The 25,966-nt window shown below is 46.2% G+C and overlaps 1 protein-coding gene across 1 annotated transcript; it reads right to left on the bottom strand.

Moving 5' to 3' along the window:
* Window positions 1-714: 714 nt before the first annotated feature.
* On the bottom strand, window positions 715-24,073 carry UGDH (UDP-glucose 6-dehydrogenase). The gene is made up of 12 exons (XM_077279899.1): window positions 23,869-24,073; window positions 12,315-12,483; window positions 10,047-10,148; window positions 7,472-7,672; window positions 6,929-7,126; window positions 6,692-6,839; window positions 6,060-6,154; window positions 5,466-5,596; window positions 4,235-4,368; window positions 3,880-3,971; window positions 3,589-3,699; window positions 715-1,697 (listed from the first exon to the last, which is right to left on the bottom strand). Exons 2-12 carry the CDS (start codon window positions 12,474-12,476, stop codon window positions 1,587-1,589), a joined length of 1,485 nt encoding a protein of 494 aa, XP_077136014.1. The 5' UTR covers window positions 12,477-12,483; window positions 23,869-24,073; the 3' UTR covers window positions 715-1,586.
* Window positions 24,074-25,966: the final 1,893 nt, after the last annotated feature.

The following is a 25,966-nucleotide window of genomic DNA, read 5'->3' as shown; positions in this document are numbered from 1 at the left end:
CGCATTACCAGCGACTCTCATACTCCAAGCAATCAAACATCATCTTAACTTTTGGCATTAAAACCATTTTTCATGGATTGCTGCGCCCCCTTTAATCAGCTGCTTGGTGTGGGTGCCAGCAGTTAGATCCCCTCCCAACAACATGATATTGATTGCCTGTCATTAGAATAGGCCATCAGTATTAAAGTCCTGGAAAATGACTTTTATTAAGAAAAAAAAAAAAAAGATACATTCCCTTTACATAGTAAAAACGTACAATATTGGTCTGCCATATCCCGTAAGCCCTTCAGAGGACGCTGGCATTTTTATTGCACATATTGCCACCCTTTCTGTTTTCACATGCAACTATGTGTACAATTTTAATACAGGGGTTCTTCGCCTTAAGAGGACAAAATTAATACATAAATGCATGTACAGTATTTGGGGTTAAAAACATTTTTTTTGGAGCAATTGGGTTTCATTAAAAATTTGGCACCGTCTAACTTCTATAGCTTTTGTGTTGCATTGTCTACAGAATGAGTTAACTGACAAGCCATCAGTGAGCTCGTTCTAACTGTCTGACAGAGTTTGAAACTTATATATAATATTTTTATTTTTTTTTGTCTAAAATGCCTGCAATTCAAATATTGTAAAAAAAAGTTCCTAAAGTTGTACCAAGTTGCAATAATACATGTATTTCAAGTATATAAAAAAAAATTTAATGGTCAGGGTTTGTTTTATTTATTTTTTTTTAGAGAGATTTTAAAACATGATGCCTACATATTGAAAGTTTTGGGAAAAAAACAAACAACTTTTTTTAGATGCCCATTCCCCAAGCACAGTCACTAGGTGCACGAACAAAACAAGTGTATGATATGTGATCGCCGATTATAAAAATATAAAAATGTTCCAAAAAAATAGATCTGATTCAAAAGTGTCCCTTATAAATAACCACATAGAAAAATAATGCACAAAATCCCCTCCCGCGGCGATGACGTAATGAGTTACTGCAGAGCCTTTATACAGAGGCCATGAAACTTCAATGAATAAAGTGATTATATTCTGTAGTTCTACAAAAATAGTAAAAATAATTGTTTGGTCGGAAGTGTAATAGTTTACAAATACATTATCTATTGGGGACATTGAGAATCAACCAAGTTCTCCGCACCTGCAGTAAGAAAAGAAAATGTAACACTATGGGTATGTGTCCACGTTCAGGATTGCATCAGGATTTGGTCAGTATTTTACATCAGTATTTGTAAGCCAAAACCAGGAGTGGGTGATAAATGCAGAAGTGGTGCATATGTTTCTATTATACTTTTCCTCTAATTGTTCCACTCCTGGTTTTGGCTTACAAATACTGATGTAAAATACTGACCAAATCCTGATGCAATCCTGAACGTGGACGCATACCCTAAGGCTGGCAGAATCCTGGAGGTGTAGACCGTCTGCTCCTGGGTCAGCCACGAGTCCATATACGATTGTGCTCTCGTGACGCCTTCCTCAGGGCCGGATTTGTACTTCATTAGGCGTTCTCATTTCCAGTCTCAAAAGACATCTATACAGTAAAAAAAAAAAAATCCTTAACCCTTCCCCACCCAGTAGCTTTATACTCTGGCCTTCTTGAGGGGCACATCCCCGAGGCTGATCTTGGGCATGTCGGCTGTTGGTGTAAAAGGGATCCTCTTGGAAGCCACCTTTTTCCCGATGGTCTCAACCTGTAAATAAAAGTTAAAATTATAAGAATATTTAAATGATGGGGAAAAAAAAATTAACAAAAAAAAATTACAACTTGGGAAGTTTGAAACACAATCATTTGTGATGGCTGCCAATAGACTACTAAAAAGAAAAAAATATTTCACAAGTACAAGTTTTGTGGGCCATGTACAAACCGCGATTTTCAGACCGAGCACAGCTTTCCTGCCCCAAACTAGCAACAGCGGTAAATAAAAGGGAACATGCAAAATTAAGTTGGAATGGAGAACCATCGATATTGTCTGAACTAGTTTGTATAATAAAAAATAAAAAAATTATATTGGCGTTCCTTCTAGTTACTGAAAACTAGATGTGCAGTACTGTACATTTTGTACAGAGTCACCCTCACGTTATTAGCTATATGACATGGGAGATTTGTTGAGCTGTTGTATATGACTGAGCGCAGTTCCAGCTTTTGGCCATTAGGTGTCAGTGCATACAAAGGAAGTTTGTGCTCCACTGAGGCCACGTTCACACTTTCAGCATCTGGTATCAGTATTTGTAGCCAAAACCAATGTAGGAAAAGTATAATAGAGACACGTCACCACTTCTGTATTTATCACCCACTCCTGGCTTTCACTTACAAATACTGCTGTACCGCATGTGGCCTTAGAAGTGTGGGTCTCACTGCAGCTCCCTGGATATATAAAGACAAACTACATATTTTTATAGATGTAGCTAATGTAGTGAAGGCTGGAACGTCAGTTCTGACTCTTCAGTATGAGTCACGCTGAGAGGAACAACCAGAACGTCTCCTACTCCCTGAGGTCACCAATGTCCTTACTGCAGAATGTCTGTATGGCTACACCCAAGGTTCACAGTCTGCGTCGCCCACGGGGTGAATTTCTCATGTCTCAATTTATAAGCTTTTAATTTAGAAAAGCTGCGTGTATACGACCGGCACCAGTGTAGATTGGACATTACCGATAGTTATATCTGAGGATGCGGTCTGGCTGTGGCAGTGACCGACTGCATCAATTTCACAACTTGGGGGGAGTTTACCCCTCTATGAGTCAAAAGGAAATTCTGGATGGTGACTACAAGAAAAGATCACCCTGATTTCCTAAGAGGCCTCGTGCCCGGGTCATTCATTGCTGAGCCGGAGATACAGCACTTACACACATCTGCTAATCGCACGTCAGGCGGCACAAAGCCTAAATGGCATCATACAAGGGCTTTCTACATGCAGAATAGGGCACACGGACCCCAAAGACCTCCTTGTATGAGCAGCGCCAGGTATCCCTCCCCCCAGCTCTGCAGTCCGGGTCTTTCCTAGTATTACACGGCAGCCATTACCTCTAGTGACCGAACCATAGTGCTACAAAAATTTACAAAATGAATGTTGAAATCTCTAACAAGTCAATAAGATAAAGGGTAAAAATGTGGAAAATTTGCAGCAAAATTCACCTATAACTTATACTGTGGCAATCCGGCACATGTCCCTGACGGCCTCTCTTTGTAGGCTTTATTGCAGCCTGCTGACAGTCATTCCCTTACTTAGGACATAAAGTCGGCCATACTCATCAGATGACACCTGACAGCAGATCCTCCATATATAGGAGCGCTCCATCCGTTTCCAATAGGAAGAGAGGAAGAAGTCGCTCCCAGATTCCTCTAGCAGCGGATTATCTCCCCTTTGGGATTGCAAGGGCCGATCCTGCTCACCCGTGAGGTGGTCTGGCGGGGGACAATCAGGAGGCCCCCATTCACACCAGCTGGTTGGCCAGTCCCAACCAAAAGTCAGCGGGTTTGGCGGAATTTCATCCAATGTGTGCGGAGGTCCAAAGGAATGAATTGTCGCTATTTACTGCAGAATAAATAGCCGTCACGGGAACAACGTTGACACGGATATACCTGAAAGCCAATGTTCTGCAGCTCCCCATGAAGGTCATCCAGGACCCGGCGGCCATCAAATATGAACGCAGGCTTTAACATCTTGGAATGGATGCGTTGGAAATCCAGTTCCTACCACAACAGAAACATGGAGGTCAGCCTTCACTCATCAGGACATCCTCAACATGGTGGACAGGTCAACATATAGATACAAATGCAGAGCGTCCGCACCGATATAACGGTACAAACCAGTGCTCCCAGCATAGGAGGATCAGGAAAGAAAAGGGAAGGGATCGGCATTTCTTTGCTCACCTTAAACATGTCCCACTCTGTGCAGATCACTATGGCGTGAGCTCCCTCACAGGCCTCGTATGGATCCGGGGAGATATGGACCAGCTTCTCCACTGAGGGGGATGGGTACATATAATAACCTCATTAGAAGAGGAGTCCATGAAACAAAAAATCTACAAAATATTACAACAATCTGGAATAATCCTGTCCAACTTTGCCCAAAATAATAGTGATCTTATCTAGTAATGAGGTCAGAAAGGGGCAAATGACTAATCTGGGAGGAACAAAGTCCGCCAATAAGTGAGAATAGCCAGCAAACAGTGCAATGGTGGGCGGCTAAGGTCTCCCATTTCTCTAGCAGTCCCACGTCACGTACCTCTTTCGTCAGCAGTCACTCCAGGCTGGGATAAGTCCATGACGATTTGTTCCCTTGGTACTTTGGGATCGAATATGTGCAGCTTGGCCCCTTCATCCATAAGGTACTTGCTGATGTAGATGCTGGAGGATTCTCTGAGGAAAAGTAACGCAACAGTTTTGGTGAATTTCCATCACAGACAACTAATACATCTACATGAGCAGCCACATAAAGGTCTCCATTCACTGCAAGAACTGCCAGGCCTGGCTTGTCACTCTCCACATGGAGGAATGTTACTCCATAGTCCCCAGTCATATAGCCAAATCTGATCTCATACTTTGCACTGAAGAGGCAACATCCCAAAACATGTCTACAAATTGAGATTCTTGATTGGCTTTTATCCAAGTCATGTGGTGAGGTGGTGGTGTGGTGGTGAGGGTCGATATTGACTCATAGGATTGCTACTTCCGATATTGGTGCTGGAGTTCTAGTCCTCTTCCTCTCCTTACATATTATTATTATTATTTATTGTTATAGCGCCATTTATTCCATGGCGCTTTACATGTGAGGAGGGGTATACATAATAAAAACAAGTACAATAATCTTGAACAATACAAGTCATAACTGGTACAGGAGGAGAGAGGACCCTGCCCGCGAGGGCTCACATATTCAATGTTCCACATCTCAAAAAGCAAAATCTGCTGGTATGCAAAGGACCTTATAAACCAATATGGAACAGCACAGACAGCTGCACTGTAATGGCAGCACAAGGTCACATGGCTACCAACAGGGGTCAGAATGGCACATTATGGAGTAATGGTGGATCTGCACTGGCCAATTATCCGGAACGAGTATTTACTGTGCCCCATTTATTTGCCTTTCTAAAGAAGCTGCCAATCACCAGACAAAGATATATAACAACCACCTTCTGCATCGCCAACTGGTGGTTATTTAATGGCTGCATTCGACCAGTGTAAACTTCTCCCTATGAATATTTGGAGCATTTTTGATGAAGATTTGCTGCAAGAGAGCTTGACCTGCTGTGGATCTCACCCTGCAGTGGCCGTGCGGTTTCTCTACATCCATCTACTTTGCTGAAACAGCTTAAACGATGATTTGGGGCAACAAAAATACGCACCAAAAACTCATTATGGGAACTGAACATTTAGTACACCAAATTCTTTTCTCAGACCCAGCGGTCATAAATCTCTCTTCGGTGCTTTGGTGTCAGGGGTCTCTGGAGGTCACCTACCTTGTGTCACCAGTGTCCTTTTTGAAGGCAAATCCTAACACTGCAATTTTTTTGTCAGTCACGGTGTTGAAGAGACAATCGATGATCCTAGAGGTAAACCTCCGCCTCTGGTAGTCATTCATGTCAATCACCTGGAATGATAAGAGCGGTTGAGCAGGTCATGGTGTGAATACCTTCACAAATCTTGTGTCCATCATGGACTTCAAGAAGACAGCACATCCATAGCTGGATACATGTGATCTCGGAAGTCTATAACCATACTAATGTCCTGACACCAACCTCAATCCCATCATCTAAATGTAAAAATATGGCAGCAGATGCTCCCTCAGATTATGTGCACTGGCCGCTAAGATTATATTCCAAGGAACTAGAAGAATTGTCAAGCATCTTACGTGCACGACCAAGTCAGAACATTAGATTACCTGGGACTCAAGACAAGTGGGCAACTGACACGGCTAGCCCCCAACCCAGCACCTCTCGTGTGTCCAGGGCCTGTACAACGTATTCGTGCCGTACTAACAATATCTCACATGTCACCAACTCACAGAAACCAGAAATATAAGCCGCTGGCATGACACCCGGTGGGAAACCTACCTGCTGCCAGTATTTTGCAACTTCGTGCAAATTTAAAACTTCACACAAATAAACTAAATTAAGTACATCTTTCTGGAAGCAGCTACCACCAAAACCTACAAAAATAGAAAAATATTATATGCAGGAGTTATAACATTAAAAAGTCATCATCAAATACACTGATCCTATTGTACATAGATGATCATAGTGATCTATACCCTTACCAACATTCCTGCCATTGGAAATATATAGCTTTGCTATTGTTGGGAGCGAGTACTTGGCCACTTTAGCTGGACTTCAGTTTATCTGGTTGGATAATAAAACTACTTTCTTACCCCCCCCCAGCACATATGACAAATGTTCTGAATAGGCCGTCCATTGATCAGATACATGCAAAACAAATGACAGGTGCTTGTCAGCCGGGATGGGCAGGTGTAGACACAACCAGCCTGTGTAATGCAGGTGTAGTTTTCTATAACTGGAGGAATCCTTACAAGGGACCCTAATTCTATTTTTTGCTGCATGGGGTGTATCTACACTCTAGGCTTCACCTTCCCCCAATTCTACAGTACGATCATAGTTACCTAGCAGGAACCATCTATGGTACAGAACCACTAACACAATGCATACATATTTATTAGGGCCATTCTTACCAACACTGGCTTTAAGGAATTTATTTCCAATTCTTTGGTCCATCCCAATAGCCCTGGCCACTTCTTCTACATCTGCGCCAGTCGCTTCACACAAGGCACTGATCGAGTTAATACTGCTGATCCTCTGGGCAAGGAACGCATTAGCAGCCTAAAAGGAAGTAAAAAAAACACACTATGAACACAAGTCAACGAGTTATGAGGCTCCTGTGTAAATACCAGGAAAATATGAGCCCTCACCAATTTGGAAAGCTCAGAGGACCAAGTGTTGGTGGTGATAATCTTCTCCGAAGGGACCCAGTTTTCATAAACAGCACACAGGGCGCGCACCGCTCTCTGTCCTTCGGGGGTTTCATCTCCCCCAATCAGGACCCGGTCAGGGTTTTTAAGATCCTTGATGGCCGTTCCTTCCGCAAGGAACTCTGGATTAGACAGCACCTTGGAGGAAAGACGATCAAACCATTAGTACATGTGAGATGTAAAAGGCTAGGTGGACAATTGCCACCATTTGTATAAATATTGTTATCTATTGCAAACCCTGAACCTGTAGCCATAAATCCTACTGCACATACATGGGATCCATCGGTGATCTAATATATATGAGCTCCTCCCAAAGTAAAGCGAAGGATCAGAGATTTCCTAAATCTTTTTATCTCCCTTTGACCACTGATACAAGTCATTGCTGAGCACTCATTCTGATGCACGCTCCTGTGAGGAACTTGCGCTATTCCAGAATCTTGCAAACATTTTTAAAAACTCCTTTTAGTGAACTCTTCTAAATACCTGAAGGTTGAGATTGGGTTTTGTGTTGGCATCAAAGATCCGACGAATGCTCTCGGCAGCTCTCACGGGCACCGTGCTCTTTTCCGTCACAATTTTGTAACCATTGGAGTTCTGAACAATCCTTCGGGCACAAGCTTCTATGTATTTGAGATCTGCAGCTCGGCCTTTTCCCATACCATAGGTTTTCGTTGGGGTGTTAACCTGCCCAGAAAAAAAAAAAAGAAGTTAAAAGTTAAAATTAATAAATACTTAAATTCTTCTAAAATGTAAAAAAAAAGCCTGGAGTCAGCAAATTACACAGAAACATGTCTGACTGCATTTTTCGTTTTGCATACCTGTTATATAACCTGCTTATTATCTATCCTCAAAAGGTGTCTGGAGTTATAGCTAAAGGGCAACTAGAAATACACAGCTATCAAAAGGATCACTTCTCTCGGATGCGGCCCTCGACTTTATCAAGGGCTGCAAAACCAATAGGCACAAATGTCTGCTGATGCTTACGGTGTATTATGGACAGGGGCATCGTGAGGCTCCGTAATCCTATCTTCTGGGAAGCTCATGACTAGCATGCACCACGGATAACCCTTATCCCATTAGCCTGACCGGACAACTTCAAACAATCCTTTACAATATGTAACTGGTTAACATGTTGGAACTGGATGAAAGGGCAGCAGGCAGGTTATACAGGTAGTGACATGGATTTATATACAGTCAAGGCCAAAAATTTGGCACCCTTGAAATTGTTCCAGAGAATGAAGTATTTCTCCCAGAAAATAATTGCAATTACATGTTAAATTTCCTTTGTGTGTATTGGAATAACAGAAAAAAAGGCAAACCCCTAAAATGGGCCAGACACAATTGTTGGCACTCAACTTAATATTTGGTTGCACGCCCTTTGGAATAAATAACTGCAATCAATCTCTTCCTATAACCACCAACAAGCTTCTTACGCCTCTCAGCTGGAATTTTGGAGCACTCGTCTTTTGCTAACTGCTCCAGGTCTCTCATATTTGAGGGCGCCTTCTCACCAACAGCAATTTCAAGTGCTCTCCACAGGTGTTCAATGGGATTTAGATCCAGACTCATTGCTGGCCACTTCATAACTCTCCAGTTTGTTTCCATCCATTTCTGGGTGCTTCTTTAAGCATGTTTGGGGGTCAATGTCCTTCTGGAAGGACACAAACCCAGCTTTCTGACATCGGACACAACATTGCGACCCAAAATACTTTGGTAATCTTTAGAATTAATGCACACAGCCATTGGGCACCCTATGCCAAAGGCAGCAAAACAACCCCAAAAGTTCTTTGAACTTCCACCATATTTGACTGTAGGTACTGTGTTCTTCTCGCATTCTCTGTAAACAGAATAATTTGCTTTAGCAAAAAGCTCTATTTTGGTCTCATCTATCCACAAGATGCTTTACTAGATGGATTTTGGCAAACTGTAGTCTAGCTTTTTTTATGTCTATGCAACTGAAATAATCTTCTGGGAGAAAAGCTTCATTTTCTGGAACAATTTCAAGGGTGGAAACACTTGTGGCCATGACTGTATATCGTGTAAAGGAGCACGAAGGAAAGTCCTGGATGGAAGGTATGTGTCACCAAGGTGGCTAGCTTCGGTGATGCAAGTATCGGAATTGAAGGTTCCAACAATGGTAGGTTGTTGAGAATGTTTTTATTAGGACTGGATTTTGGGTCCGGGATGTAGGAGCGACCGAATTAGTCTGGGTGGGAAATTTGGCTCCCATACCTCCAACCAGAGTTTTGCAGGTCTTACAAAGGGCAGCTGAAGTCGCTCAAGTGTGTCTAGTGTGTGGGGGCTGCAGTCTATTCATTATTGCTGACTAGACAGAGAAGTAGTGTCTGGTTTGATGCACTGGAGACCATGGTGTATCTTTTGACTACCCAGAGAAGAGACGGTTTTCTTCCTGTGTTATTTATTTAAGCCAGGGAAAGTCCATTTTGCCTTCATGTGACCTCTATTAATGGTTTATGACAAATAAACATACCTAAGACAGTATGACACTGGAACAAAGTGCCATTGTGTACCCAAACCGCTACCAGACTACTTGAGGCCCTACAATAGACAGGTGTGACTTTACAGCTACCCTTACAAGCGTGGCTTCTCAATCCTTACCCAAAACCTCTATAACCAGAGACAGAACTAAAAATAAAACAACGGTTCGGACCAATCACGTCGTCGTGTCACTGGTCCGAACTGTTCGCTCTATCACAGCACAAACAGAGCAAGCTTTACCTCTGTAGCATTGGAGAAGTGCAGGATCATTGCTGATCCAGTGATCTGCCAGCTTCAGAGCAGCAGCCGCAAGCTATATAGCCAACAGCTAGCAAGCACACACTTCTGGCCTAAGAAACTGGCCACTTCTGATAAGACTGCAGAGGTGGCTGATAACCTAGGCAGCGAACAGTAAACGATAGAAGAAATAAATACTTCCATTCTTGAGAGCGGAGAGGATTAAACAGAATAAACAGTAAATTGCGATATCGCTTCTTTTTTTATACCGGTAATTTTATCCATTTAACAAAATGAGAACCTATGAAAATAAATAACTTACAGAAATGAACACAAGATCAGCCTCTTGTATGGCTGCATCAATGTCAGTGGAGTAAAACAGGTTTTTTCCTCGGCAGGATTCAACCACTTCTTTCAGTCCAGGCTGCAAGAAACAAAAAATTATTATAATAACGGTCGCCACAGCCAGACCCACGACCCGGGGAGAACTCAGAAGGGATCTCATGAAGATGAAAGCACAATGCCGGCTTCACGTGTCCAGCTGGATGTTCTTCACCTTTAGCTCTGGCATCCAAAGCCGGACAGAAAAATGCTACAATCTTCTATCCACTGCAGGAAGATGTCACAACTGATCCCACCGGAAACACACCGGTCATCAATTTTATGTCACTGCTTTTGTCCTACGCTGCAGGATTTAATTTAGGTAGATGGTTATATTTATTACTGCACCATAGATGGAGATCCTTGTGTAAGTTCCAGCATAACCAGTGCTGGGACTGCTCTGCTTTACTAGGTGTAGTTCTCGTGCTGACCCCTAGGGGCAGACGTGCCGCACTTCCTGTGCTGAGCTGGCACTCTGGAGATCTCAGCTGGAATCCTCAGGACATTTTCTGCAGAATTCTCCTTGTCAGAGGCACAAAGGATGTGATCACCTTCTTAGTGTCGCACAATTACTAGTTACACACAGAGAAGAGCTGCATTTTCTAGATTTTGTGACGTCTGTCAAGGAACATACCTACAGCCCAACATTATCAATCATCTATCAATAAGAGGCTGTTTTTTTTTTTTTGTTTTTTTTTTAAGGCTATGTGCACACGTCCTGAAAGTATGCAGAAATTTCCAGCGAAAATCCTGTGGTTTTCTGCAGGAATTTTGGTGCTGATTTTTTGCGTTTTTTTCCAGAGGTTCCCCATGCAATAATATAGTGGGAAATCCGCTTAAAATCTGCAAAATTAATGAACATGCTGCGTATTTTTCTGCATGCGTTTTTTTTGCGGAAAAAGCGCAACATGTGCACAAAAATTGCGGAAACCATTAAAAATTATGGGATGCTTAATGTATGCATTTTAAGTGTTTTTGCCACGGAAAGCCGCCGAAAAAAAACGTGAAAAATCCGCGAATAATCCGGAACATGTGCACATACCCTTAGAGGTTTCATGTAAAGCAGTGAGAATAGTGTCAGAGATTAAGGGGTCTCTCAACTCCCCCCGATAGATGATGTTGGGGGAGAGATGTTTTGGGTAGTTGCAGTTTCATTAACGATTACTTTGTTTTCAGGGGAGATAAGGAGTCCAGCAGCCGCCATGTCTGCTCTCCGTATTCACAACACATGAACACCCAGCAGAGTCAAGCGATCATGGGTGTGGGGAAGGAGTGAGAGATGGACGATTTGGCAGACAGCCATCTCACAGCCAGTTTAGGTCCCATTCACATGTTCAGTATTGGGGCAGTTTTTTACCTCAGTATTTGTAAGGCAAGAGCAGATGAGGAACAATCAGAGGAAACGTATAATAGAAACACGTCACCTCTTCTGTAATATCACCCACTCCCTCCAAATACTGAGGTAAAAAACTCACCAAATACTCGATGTGTGCACATGGCAGTGATGTCTTGCAAGGAAAAAAAAAAAAGCTATAAAGCATCTTTTTTTGAAGGAATAGTCCCAGGAAGATCGTGGTTTGATGTATTGTATTTTCAAACCCATCAATCCAGTTCGAGGCCAATATGGCCGCACGCAAGTACTGAGCATTCATTATGCCATCGTTTCAGAAATTGTTATTCAGAGATCAGCCTAGGTTTTTGCTCCTGTGTGTGGCACCTTTACATCGCACTCAGCCACGGATTTATTCTTCACCACAATAGAAGAAATATAGGACGGGAGAAAAATGGGTGCTAGGGCCCAACCCATGGAAATGTCACCCATGCCTGCACATAACGTACAGGGACTCGTACAATACTCTGATGTATGTATGACTGTGTGATATAGATGGACAGAGACACAGACTAGTGATGAGCGACAGTGCTGGCACAGTGCTGGCATACGGCATTATCCGAGCACACTCGTGCCGCTGTTCGACAGCATCAACACATTCAGGGATTGTCTAACAAACATGAAATAACTGCGTGTATTGCAGCTGTCGAACAGCCATGAGACACGCCACCGCGGAGATTGGAGCATATTTTTCTAGCACGATTAGGACACGAGCATGCTCAGATAACACCTTATCCAATCTCGCTTATCACTACAGACAGACGTTAGAGCGAAGAGCAAGCTCTTGGGACAAATCCACATACACAGAAGAGTCCTTACCTCATATATAGGGAGGGTGTCTGAATTCCAGGCATTTATTCGCGCCTCGTTTACGTCCACCACCGTCACCCTGATATCGGGGCACATGTGAGCGATGACGCTGCAGGTTGGACCGCCAACATATCCAGCACCGATGCAGCAGATCTTCTTAATTTGAAACATTGTGATGCTGAAAAATAACATTACACTGTTATTATAAGGTAATGCGCCAGCTCCGTCCAGCTGTAGAGAGGCAATATGGTGGCATCGGTTATAGGATGTTTCGCCCCCAGCAGTTTGCCCCAGGCACATTTCGCCCCCAGGCACATTTTACCCCGGGCACATTTCGTCCTCAGCATTTGGCCCCCAGGATGATACTTACCTGTCGCAGCTGCAGCTCCTTGGGTCACGGAGTGCAGTCTAGCGGTTCCCCGTGACGTCAGATGGAAACAGTTGAATTAACATGTCACAAAAGTGCAGGACTCTGTACAGTACTTTGTGACATGTGGATTGATGACAGATGGGAATTCATGAACCACAAGGACAAACGGGCGAACTGCTGGGGGCGAAACATCCAAATGCCGGTGGCATCATATGTATGGGGCGGTAATGAAGAATATACCTGAAGATGTGAAGCTCTGACATAGCACCATCATATTCCGCATCATCATCACTGTCCCCATTGGGGCTCCCAATCTAGATTCCTCATCAGTATGTTTTTGGAGGATGAGATTTAATCGGAGAACTCACGCAGATGTTGTCCTTGGTGGGATTTGAATCTATTACCCCAATGCTGAGAATAAAATAATGGAGGCACAGTGGGCCCCCACACACAGGGTTCATCATTATGGCTCGGGACTTGAGCTCTCCCATGTCTCCCAGTAAAGCGCCTCAAAAGACCCTCAGTAATTAGAATGGGACTTCGCGCAAAATTAGTCTTCATTATAAATACGGTCACCATTGTGGTATCCATGTGATACAGCTCACAGTCACTCTAGGCAGTAGGAAACCCAAATTATGATACCACCAGGCACACAGGCAAGGTTCCCAGGAGTCTTACATGAGAGAATCAGATTCACTATATGGTAATGACACTCAGCTCAATCTCTGATCGGGTGGGGGGGCACCTTACTAGGATCTGATTCTCTCGGATGGGAGAACGTCGTATCACAGGTATGGAGGAGACAGAGAACTTAATTACGCCATAGTCTGTGTCTGCGGTAATCGGACTGCACTCGGATGACATCCGAGTGAAGTCCAATGTTTCACACGCACCCATAGACTTCAATGGCATAGGAAGCTGAATGAAGTGACATGTTGATAGATGCGATCCAATGTTTTATTCCAGAGAAATTATTATTATTCATTTTTATAGCGCCATTTATTCCATGGCGCTTTACATGTGAAGTACGGGGCAAATATAGACAAACATTAAACATGAGCAAAAACAAGGCACACGGGTACATAAGGAGGGAGGACCCTGCCCGCGAGGGCTCACAGTCTGCAGGGGATGGGTGATGATACACTAGGAGAGGGTAGAGCTGGTTGTGCGGCGGTTCAGTAGGTTCAGGATCACTGCAGGCTGTAGGCTTGTCGGAAGAGGTGAGTCTTCAGGCTCTTTTTGAAAGTTTCTATGGTAGGCGAGAGTCTGATGTGCTGGGGTAGAGAGTTCCAGAGTATGGGGGAAGCACGGGAGAAGTCTTGGATGCGGTTGTGGGAAGAAGATATGAGGGGGGAGTAGAGAAGGAGGGCTTGAGAGGATCGGAGGTTGCGTGTTGGTAGGTACCGGGAGATCATGTCACAGATGTATGGAGGAGATAGGTTGTGGATGGCTTTGTAGGTCATTGTGAGGGTTTTGAACTGGAGTCTCTGGGCGATAGGAAGCCAGTGAAGGGCTTGGCATAGGGGAGAGGCTGGGGAATAGCGGGGAGACAGGTAGATTAGTCGAGCAGCAGAGTGTAGGATGGATTGGAGTGGTGCCAGAGTGCTAGAGGGGAGTCCAGAGAATAGGAGGTTGCAGTAGTCGAGGCGGGAGATGATAAGGGCATGCACTAGTGTTTTTGCGGTGTCGCGGTCAAGGAATGCGCGGATCCGGGAAATGTTTTTGAGTTTGAGGCGGCAGGAGGAGGCAAGGGCTTGGATATGTGGCTTGAAAGAGAGGGCAGAGTCGAGGATCACCCCGAGGCACCGGGCGTGTGGGACTGGGGAAAGTGAGCAGCCATTGACATTGATGGATAGGTCGGGTGGAGGGGTAGAGTGAGATGGGGGAAAGATGATGAATTCTGTTTTGTCCATGTTCAGTTGTAGAAAGCGAGCAGAAAAGAAGGCTGAAATAGCAGACAGACAGTGCGGGATTTTGGTAAGTAAGGAGGTGAGGTCAGGTCCGGATAGGTAGATCTGCGTGTCGTCGGCATAGAGATGGTACTGCATACCGTGGGATTCTATGAGCTGTCCCAGACCGAAGGTGTAGATGGAGAAGAGAAGGGGTCCTAGAACAGAGCCTTGAGGAACACCGACTGACAAGGGGCGAGGTGAGGAGGTGGTGTGGCGGAGGGAGACACTGAATGTCCGATCTGTCAGATATGATGAGATCCAGGAAAGGGCCAAGTCTGTGATGCCAAGAGATGAGAGGATTTGTAGCAGAAGGGAGTGGTCCACAGTGTCAAAGGCAGAAGACAGTTCCAGGAGAAGGAGGACAGAGTAGTGTTGCTTGCTCCTGGCAGTTAGTAGGTCATTGATGACTTTAGTTAGGGCAGTTTCAGTTGAGTGATGGGAACGGAAGCCAGATTGTAATCGATCAAAGAGGGAGCAGGAGGAGAGGTGAGAGGACAATTCAAGATGGACGTGTTGCTCCAGCAATTTAGAGGCATAAGGAAGAAGAGATATCGGGCGATAGCTAGACACAGAGGATGGGTCGAGGGAGGGCTTTTTGAGGATGGGTGTGATCTTGGCATGCTTGAAGGATGAGGGGAAGACACCTGTTGTGAGTGAGAGGTTGAAGAGGTGCGTTAGGGTTGGGATGAAGACCGTGGAAAGGTTAGGGATGAGGTGGGATGGGAGCGGGTCGAGCGTGCAGGTGGTGAGGTGTGATCTTGACAGGAGGGTGGAGAGCTGATCTTCTGTCATGGTGGAGAAGCTGGTTTTGGAGGAGCAGGGGTGAGCAGCTAAGAGGGGAAGTGGGCGCTGTGGGCCAAAGCTTTCTCTGATCGTATCGATCTTCTGTTTAAAGAAAGAGGCAAAGTCTTCAGCAGAAATGAGAGGGGAGGGAGGGGGTGCTGGGGGACGGAGTAGAGAATTGAAAGTGTTGAAAAGCTGTTTAGGGTTGTGAGACAGGGAGGATATGAGAGATGAGAAGTAAGTTTGTTTTGCGGCAGTGAGCGCGGACTTGAAGCTGGCGAGGGACTGCTTGTATGCGGTGAAGTGGTCAGCAGAGCGGGATCGCTTCCATTTCCGCTCAGCGATCCTGGAAGCCCGTCTCAGTTCTTTAGTCAGGCTGGTCAGCAAGGGCTGCCTGTTGATTGTACGAGTTTTGCTATGTATGAGCGGGGCGGCCGAATTGAGTGTTGCTGTTATTGTGGCGTTATAAAAAGCAGCAGCAGCATCTGTGTCATGAAGGGAGGCTATGTCGGTAAGAGGGAGAAGGGACTCAGAGAGTGATTGTAAGTTGAGATGTTTGAGATTTCTGCGAGGGAGTTCATGGAGTGGTGGTTGCACACTAGGAGAGGAGAGGGAAGAGAATGTCAGTAGGTTGTGGTCAGACAGGGGGAGGGGTGAGTTAGTGAGATTAGTAAGGGAGCAGAGGCGGGTGAAGACGAGGTCCAGCGTGTGGCCATCTTTGTGAGTGGCCTCAGAGGACCATTGAGTGAGGCCAAAGGAGGCAGTCAGTGATAAAAGTTTAGAGGCAGATGAGGTGGAAGTGTCAATCGGGATGTTGAAATCACCCATGATGATAGTGGGGATGTCAACAGAGAGGAAATGAAGTAGCCATGTGGTGAAGTGGTCGAGAAAGGTGGAGATGGCTAGCTCTGGGGGGCGGTAGATGACAGCCAGCTGGAGGTTGGAGGGGGAATAGATGCGGATGGAGTGCACCTCAAATGAGGGAAGAGTAGCGGAGGGTGGTAGCGGGATTGGAGTGAAGGCGCAGGTGTCGGACAGGAGCAAGCCAACTCCTCCACCACGTTTGTTGGTGGAGCGAGAGGTGTGAGAGAGGTGGAGACCGCCGTAGGAAAGCGCAGCTGGAGAGGCTGAGTCAGAGGGGGTGAGCCAGGTTTCCGTGATGCCAAGGAAGGCGAGTTTGTTGGTGATGAAGAGGTCATGGATAAATGGCAGTTTGTTGCAGACAGAGTGTGCGTTCCATAGTGCTCCAGGTAAGGGGACCGGGGGAGTGGGGGCTGGATGAATGGGTATGAGGTTGTCATGGTTGGGAAAACGTGCAGAGGATCGAGGTAGGGGGTTAGAAATGAGCGTGGGGATGTGTTGGGGTGGGCCGGGATTTGGGGATACATCACCGGCAATGAGGAGTAGCAGACAGAGCGTTAGAAGGTGGGTGCAGGATAGGACATGATGCGGCCGCGTGTGTCTGGAGAAAAAGGATTGTATGTGGAGGAACAGTTCTGAGGATAAGGTGAGATGGCTGGGGAGGATGGAGGAAGAAATTACTAATTCCTTACAAGGTGGAGGGATTGCAGGAGATTGTAAGAAGGAAAGTAGTATGGGAGTGAATGAGAAAAGAAACCGAAACATTGTAGTGGTTTGGTGTTCTGTTACCTTCCAGTCAATTCCAGTCCAATTCAGTCTAATTCAAATTCATAATTAAAAAGATGTAATTTAAAAGATGGAAGTTAGAAGATGAAATGCAGCAGACGCCTGCATGTGAATATATCCCCAGCTAAGGGCAATCAGGTGTGAATGAGGGGGTGGCTGGGTATGGGAGACCAGATGTAGAGAGTTAGGCAGAGGTCATAAAGAGAGGGAGGGGTTGGAGTGACCACTCAGAGAGATGCCAGAATAACACAATGAGATATATGGAACAGGTCATGGAAACAGGCTGATAGGTGAGAAAGCATACTAAAAAGGATTATATGTGCTGCACCAAGACACTCAGATCCAGGGAAGGCATAGTAAATTCAATGCAATATACAGAGACATTCAGGAGCCAGGGAGAGCTGGGGAAAATCAATGCATACCATGGAAATTCAATGCAATATACAGAGACATTCAGGAGCCAGGGAGAGCTGGGGAAAATCAATGCATACCATGGAAATTCAATGCAATATACAGAGACATTCAGGAGCCAGGGAGAGCTGGGGAAAATCAATGCATACCATGGAAATTCAATGCAATATACAGAGACATTCAGGAGCCAGGGAGAGCTGGGGAAAATCAATGCATACCATGGAAATTCAATGCAATATACAGAGACATTCAGGAGCCAGGGAGAGCTGGGGAAAATCAATGCATACCATGGAAATTCAATGCAATATACAGAGACATTCAGGAGCCAGGGAGAGCTGGGGAAAATCAATGCATACCATGGAAATTCAATGCAATATACAGAGACATTCAGGAGCCAGGGAGAGCTGGGGAAAATCCTTTTTTCCTTATATGTAAACGAGCTATTAAGATCTCTGGGCCTGACACTGAGCACATGAGAATCTGCCTCCAGAGATTATTGTAAATGATAGGAGGCGTTACCAGGGTGAGACATGTAATGACTGACAGTCCGCTCTCCTGATCTACATGTCTCACACTGGTAACGTCCCCTAGTATGTAAAATATTCTCTGGAGGCAGATTCTCGGGGAGATCAGTGTCCGGCCCATAGATCTTAACAGCTCATTTACATATGGAGGAAAACGTGGATTTATCTTGAATAAAACATCGGATCACAGATATGAAGGTGCCATTGTATTCAGCTTTCTATGACCTACATGCCCAGATAGATGGCTTAGGAGGGACGATCCTACTGACAGATTCACTTTAATGGTCAAATCTGATCTGCAAAACGGATGCGAATATGACATGCTCCAAGGATCAATGTGCGGTCCTAGAAAAAGACAAACAGCACATGTCACATGGATGTACGGATCCCCAGCTCTGCTACATCTGCATACATAGTGGAGACAACAGTCTCCTCTCACCTTACAGAACACAGTGATGTCCTTTACACCAGGGATGTGATATTAGTCCTGCACCAGCCCTCCGGACCTCTCTCCACAGGTTCAGCTCCAACATTACCAGTAATGAAGAGGTAGACGCCTATAGGAGGCCTGCGCAGCCCATGCTGCCCACCGCCCCGGGACATTAGTAATGGGCCCCTCACCCTGTCTGGTACATACGTCATACTCCGCTCTATCACTGTGTGGGTTCAGGAGAAGGAAATCTACATCACAAGGAGGAGGAGGACCCTGGGGACAACGGCTGTGGGGTCATCATACCAGGGCTCCGATATATTACATGGCTAATGGAACATGTCACCGAGGAAAAGAAAGGACGTCTGGATGTGATTTATAAAAGGTGGAGGATACTGGCGTACGCTGTCACCCAACTTTTCCCAGTAGCAGATGTAGCCAAGAGTGGCCACCCAGCTTTCCCAGTAGCCAAGAGTGGCCACCCACCTTTCCCAGTAGCCAAGAGTGGCCACCCACCTTTCCCAGTAGCAGATGTAACTAATAGGGGCCACCAAGCTTTCCCAGTAGCAGATGTAGTAAAGAATGGCTACCCAGCTTTCCCAGTAGAAGATGCAGTGAAGAATGGCTACCCAGCTTTCCCAGTACCAGATGTAGCTACAAAGAACTTTTAAAGTGAAATGATAAAATTAACACAGGGTTACAAAGTAATATTGTCTGACACGTGTCTAATAAATACAATAGTTAGTATTGATCATCTCCACTGCTAAGATGGCGGGAGGAGCCATAAAGTGGTGGTGTAATGTCAGGAGACCCCGACGTGCGGGCGACCTCGTCCGTGCAGGTAGTAAATGGAGCCTTTCATCCACTGACTGAATAGGGGGCATTCATGAGAGCGGTGGGATCTCGTCCAGTGTAATCATCACTGGGTATGGAGAGAATTACCACAATGATGGATGAAGAAAAGCCATACATTTATGTGAGCTCACACTGCAATCTGTAGAACTACAAGTCACAGCCATTTCATATAATCAGTGGCCATAATGAGCTTTCTTATTATTCGAGTAATACATGCAGTGGCGTAACTTGAAACTCATGGGCCCCGATGTGAAAGCTCCAACCGGGCCCCCAAATATTTTAAATCTTTAATAGCAATAGTCTTTTTCTATAGGCCAAAGGGAGTTTTAGGGCCCCCTAGGCTCCAGGGCCCGGGTGTGATTGCAACCCCTGCACCTGTTGAAGTTACGCCCCTGAATACATGAGATTTGCTTTGACTTGTAGTTCTACATATTCGGCACTAGAAATATCTGGAGAATGTGCGATTTACCAGTGGCAGCAAATATTCAATGTGGACCCTATAGGGGCGGTGAGAATGGCACACGGGGATCCCTACTAGTCCGATTATAGGGACAAGCAGCGCCAGAGGGGTCGACCCCAACTCCGGGATATAGAATGGCAGGAAATTCAACTTTTACTTTCTTTTGGAACCAGTCCCGATTTTGGCTTTTTCCCCTATACCCAGACTGCTGTAATGAACCCTTATTGGTGGCAGGCCAGCTCCTGCTCTAGTTCACACGTGTAGATTTCTTCCTATGGGCCCTGAGCGATTCGTAATCCACAGCCCATCATCCATGCGGTGGCACATGTGGCGCAATCACAGGTTTCATACAGTAAGGACCCTCCATGGCCCCATCTCCTGAGGATTAGTGATCAGCAAATATGGATCCGATTACAGGAGCCTCCAGATTAAAAACAGATGTAGGAGCAAAGAGGAGAACCTCAATGCAACCTCCCAGGATCACCAAGGTACACAGTATATACACCTCCCAGGATCAGCAAGGTATACAGTATATACACCTCCCAGGATCAGCAAGGTATACAGTATATACACCTCCCAGGATCAGCAAGGTATACAGTATATACACCTCCCAGGATCAGCAAGGTACACAGTATATACACCTCCCAGGATCAGCAAGGTACACAGTATATACACCTCCCAGGATCAGCAAGGTATACAGTATATACACCTCCCAGGATCAGCAAGGTACACAGTATATACACCTCCCAGGATCAGCAAGGTACACAGTATATACACCTCCCAGTATCAGCAAGGTACACAGTATATACACCTCCCAGGATCAGCAAGGTATACAGTATATACACAGTACAGGATCAGCAAGGTATACAGTATATACACAGTACAGGATCAGCAAGGTATACAGTATATATACAGTACAGGATCAGTAAGGTATACAGTATATACACCTCCCAGGATCAGCAAGGTATACAGTATATACACCTCCCAGGATCAGCAAGGTATACAGTATATATACAGTACAGGATCAGTAAGGTATACAGTATATACACCTCCCAGGATCAGCAAGGTACACAGTATATACACCTCCCAGGATCAGCAAGGTATACAGTATATACACCTCCCAGGATCAGCAAGGTACACAGTATATACACCTCCCAGGATCAGCAAGGTACACAGTATATACACCTCCCAGGATCAGCAAGGTACACAGTATATACACCTCCCAGGATCAGCAAGGTATACAGTATATACACCTCCCAGGATCAGCAAGGTATACAGTATATATACAGTACAGGATCAGTAAGGTATACAGTATATACACCTCCCAGGATCAGCAAGGTACACCGTATATACACCTCCCAGGATCAGCAAGGTATACAGTATATACACCTCCCAGGATCAGCAAGGTATACAGTATACACACCTCCTAGGATCAGCAAGGTATACAGTATATACACCTCCCAGGATCAGCAAGGTATACAGTATATACACACCTCCCAGGATCAGCAAGGTATACAGTATATACACCTCCTAGGATCAGCAAGGTATACAGTATATACACCTCCCAGGATCAGCAAGGTATACAGTATATACACCTCCCAGGATCAGCAAGGTATACAGTATATACACCTCCTAGGATCAGCAAGGTATACAGTATACACACCTCCTAGGATCAGCAAGGTATACAGTATATACACCTCCCAGGATCAGCAAGGTATACAGTATATACACCTCCTAGGATCAGCAAGGTATACAGTATATACACCTCCCAGGATCAGCAAGGTATACAGTATATACACCTCCCAGGATCAGCAAGGTATACAGTATATACACCTCCTAGGATCAGCAAGGTATACAGTATATACACCTCCCAGGATCAGCAAAGTATACAGTATATACACCTCCCAGGATCAGCAAGGTATACAGTATATACACCTCCCAGGATCAGCAAGGTATACAGTATACACACCTCCCAGGATCAGCAAGGTATACAGTATATACACCTCCTAGGATCAGCAAGGTATACAGTATATACAAAGTACAGGGTCTCTAGTATATAGACATGCTGCTTAGTGTATATATTATACGCCATGTAATGCCCCCTCTGCAGTGTAGATGTACAGCCCTGGACAAATGTTTGGAGACTGACACAAACTTTGGTTTTCACAAAGTTTTGCTTCTTTTAGTCAGATGTTTTGTTTACTAAGATACAATTATCAGAATTTCATACATGTTTACACTTTTATTGACAAATACATCAAGTTTATGAAACACTGAATATTTACAGCATGGTCCCTTATTGTTCAAGTCTTCTGCCATTCGCCTTCCTGGCAGCTGGATATCAACTTCTGGGCCAAATCCTGACTGACGACCGCTAGTGATGAGTGAACATGCGGGGATAAGGTGTTATATGAGCATGCTCAGGTGCTAACCGAATGATTCCAGTGTACTCGAACACAACATCTTTGTTGGATAATCTCGGCATGTGATGTGGCTGTCTAACAGCTGGGAAACATGCAGCCGAGGGGACTCGGAACTTATTTTTCGAGCACACCAGACACTCGGTTAGGACAGGAGCATGCTCAGATAACACCTTATCCCAGCACGTTCACTCATCACTAATAACCGCCCATTCTTGTCTAATCCCTGCTTAAAGTTCGTCACAATTTCTGTGTTTGTGTGTCCAGCCGCCATTTAAGGATTGATCAGAGGACCACAATGGGATGGAGATCTGGGGAATTTTCTCACCATGGTCCCAAAATGCCAATGTTTTGTTCACTGAGTCACCTCGTTATTACTTTTGCCCTGGGACATGGTTTCCATCATCCTGGAAGAAGCAGTGTTCATCACCGAACTACTCCAGGATGGGTGGGAGACTTTGCTCTTGGAGGATGTTTGGATCCTTTATTCATGGAAGTCGTCTTTGCCAAATTTATGAGTGATCATCCTCCATGGATGAAAAGGCTTTCCGTCCAGAGTATTGGGCTCACCCACAATATTGCCTAATAACAATGTCATGAATAAAAGATGATGATTGAGAATGTGTCACAAAGCAAAAGTGATGGGCAAGTGGTGTGTTACACAAAACAGAAACTTTGTGTCCATGAGAAGTGATACACCCAGAAATCAATGACAGTGAGGACCAGTAGTGGTCAATCCTCAACCAGCAGGGGGCAACACAGAGACTGATGAATGTAGATAATCTGCAAGAACTGACTACAAAGGATGGGTCAGCAGCCAGGAGCTGGGTCAGCAGCCAGGAGCTGGGTCAGCAGCGGATATCCAGCAAGGGACCTACAACTGCACATCTTCCCCCCAGTATGACAGCGCACAGATCCGCTCCCCCCAGTATAGCAGCGCACAGATCCGCTTCCCCCAGTATAACGGCGCACAGATCCGCTCCCCCCAGTATAACAGCGCACAGATCCGCTCCCCCCAGTATAACGGCGCACAGATCCGCTCTCCCCAGTATAACAGCACAGATCCGCTCTCCCCAGTATAACAGCACAGATCCGCTCCCCCCAGTATAACAGCGCACAGATCCGCTCCCCCCAGTATAACAGCGCACAGATCCGCTGCCCCCCAGTATAACAGCGCACAGATCCGCTCCCCCCACTATAACAGCGCACAGATCCGCTCCCCCCAGTATAACAGCGCACAGATCCGCTCCCCCCAGTATAACAGCGCACAGATCCGCTCCCCCCAGTATAACAGCGCACAGATCCGCTCCCCCCAGTATAACAGCGCACAGATCCGCTCCCCCCAGTATAACAGCGCACAGATCCGCTCCCCCCAGTATAACAGCGCACAGATCCGCTCCCCCCAGTATAACAGCGCACAGATCCGCTCCCCCCAGTATAACAGCGCACAGATCCGCTCCCCCCAGTATAACAGCGCACAGATCCGCTCCCCCCACTATAACAGCGCACAGATCCGCTCCCCCCCAGCATAACAGCGCACGGATCCGCTCCCCCCAGTATAACAGAGCACAGATCCACTCCCCCCAGTATAACAGCGCACAGATCCGCTCCCCCCAGTATAACAGCGCACAGATCCGCTCCCCCCAGCATAACAGCGCACGGATCCGCTCCCCCCAGTATACCTCACACTTTCCCCGGTATAACACCTTACCTGGAGAGTGCAGTGAGGAGCCCAGTACTGTGTCAGTCTCACCCACGGCCGGGTGGGCTGTAGGTCCATATACCCGGCAGCAGGCCCACCCACGGGGGAGGAGAGGGGGTGTGCCGGGCCGCCCGGGGGGTAGTGCTCATGGTGAGGGAGGATCGGGATAACGGGGGCTGGGGGGGATAATGGGGGCGGGGAGGGCTCTGGCTCCGGATGTAGCTGTCACATCCCACCCCCTTATACCGCGCAAATAGTACAGCCGTACATTCACTGTGAGGGCCGGGCCTGAGCCGCCGCTGCTGCTGCCGGACTGTCAGCTCCTGGGCCCAGACGCAGTGATGGGCAGTCCGGCTCACTCGGCTCCGCTCACCATAAAGAGCCGGCTCTTTTTTTGTTTAAATAGAAGCCCGTTTTCCTCAGTCACGTTCCAGGCCTGTACAGTGATGGCCTCGTTATAGACCTGTATGAGTATCTGGTGAAGCAGCACAGACGGTGTTCTCAGCATTGCTGTTTCCTCAGATTGTTCGCTCTTGTGAGCAGGGCCCCTCTACTACTCGGCTGTAGTAACGTGTTACTTTCTAATATGTGGCGTTTTTGTACATTGCTGTGGTCATTCCCTCTTGGACACAATTTATCTGCATCCGTATTTTTTCTGCAAACGCACAGAACTGCATCCTGATCGGGATTTGGTTGGAAATGTGAAATTCTGATTTCTGGGGCAAAGAGGAGAAAGGAGAGGGGAGAGACTGGTGAAAGGAAAAAATGGGGCTCTGAGCCTGTGCAGCATCACATCCACATGCAGATTGGACGCAGGCATCCTGATTCCGGGGCGTCTACATTGACAATCATGATTTTTGGACGCGCTGCCACGTACCAGGATGTCAGCAGACTTTTTTTTACACCCAAAATTTGCAACAAGCTGCGTTTTGGGAGCACATGACAAATCCTGATGCAAACGCAGGTCCATGCGTCCCTATGTTAGGCTACGTTCACATTTGCGTTGTGCGCCGCAGCGTCGGCGCCGCAGCGCACAACGCAAACGAAAACGCGGCAAAACGCACGCTAAAACGCTGCGTTTTGCGCCGCATGCGTCGTTTTTGGCCGCAAGTTGGACGCAAAAAAAATGCAACTTGAAGCGTTTCTTGCGTCCAACGCTTGCGGCCATGCGGCGCAAAACGCAGCACAACGCATATCCATGCGCCCCCATGTTAAATATAGGGGCGCATGACGCATGCGGCGCCGCTGCGGCGCCCGACGCTGCGGCGCTGACCGCAAATGTGAACGTAGCCTTAAGTGTAGGGATGCATCAGGATTGCTCCACATCACAACGCACCGCACCAAAGCGCTAGTGTGAAAGCAGCCCCTAACCAGGTGTTCCCATGTTATATACATGCTCCCAATACATTTTATTAACACACTATAACATAGGGCACAAGCCCTTCTAGTGAGGCCGCTCACTGTATGGCGGCACAGCATGCAGAGTCTACATTATGTCGGCATCCTGCTCCCATACAGTTTCATCACTTTCCCATACAGCACATCCCTTGCTTCTGAGCATGCTCAGTCCCGCATAACGGATCCCTGCACATGGAAGCACACAGATCCGTGTTGTTCTGGATCCGTGCTCCATGGTAATCCCAGATGTGTAGCCACGGGTCCGTGCGTGTCCCCGTGTAACGCTCCTCCGTACAGTACATCATGGGCCCCATGTAATGCTCCTCCGTAGAGTACATCATAGGCCCCATTTAACGCTCCTCCATACAGCACATCATGGGTCCCATGTAATGCTCCTCCATACAGTACATTATGGGCCCTGTGTAACGCTCCTCCATACAGTACATCATGGGCCCCATGTAACGCTCCTCCATACAGTACATCATGGGCCCCATGTAACGCTCCTCCATATAGCACATCATGGGCTCCATGTAACGCTCCTCCATACAGTACATCATGCGCCTCATATAATGCTCCTCCATACAGCACATCATGGGCTCCATGTAATGCTCCTCCATACAGCACATCATGGGCCCCATATAACGCTCCTCCATACAATACATCATGGGCCTCGTGTAACGCTCCTCCATAGAGCACATACATCATGGGC

This window comes from Ranitomeya variabilis, chromosome 1, assembly GCF_051348905.1.
Source record: "Ranitomeya variabilis isolate aRanVar5 chromosome 1, aRanVar5.hap1, whole genome shotgun sequence".
Classification (NCBI taxonomy): Eukaryota; Metazoa; Chordata; class Amphibia; order Anura; family Dendrobatidae; genus Ranitomeya; species Ranitomeya variabilis.
The sequence above is the reverse complement of the archived record's forward strand: the minus strand, read 5'-3'. Positions and strand labels throughout refer to the sequence as shown.

Coding starts and splice junctions, on each gene's coding strand:
- UGDH (XM_077279899.1), bottom strand. CDS start 12,476: ATGTTTCAAATTAAGAAGATCTGCTGCATCGGTGCTGGATATGTTGGC. Junction 6,840..6,928: donor CCTCTGAGCTTTCCAAATTG/GTGAGGGCTCAT, acceptor ACTTCCTTTTAG/GCTGCTAATGCGTTCCTTGC. Junction 5,597..6,059: donor TTGCAAAATACTGGCAGCAG/GTAGGTTTCCCA, acceptor TTATCATTCCAG/GTGATTGACATGAATGACTA.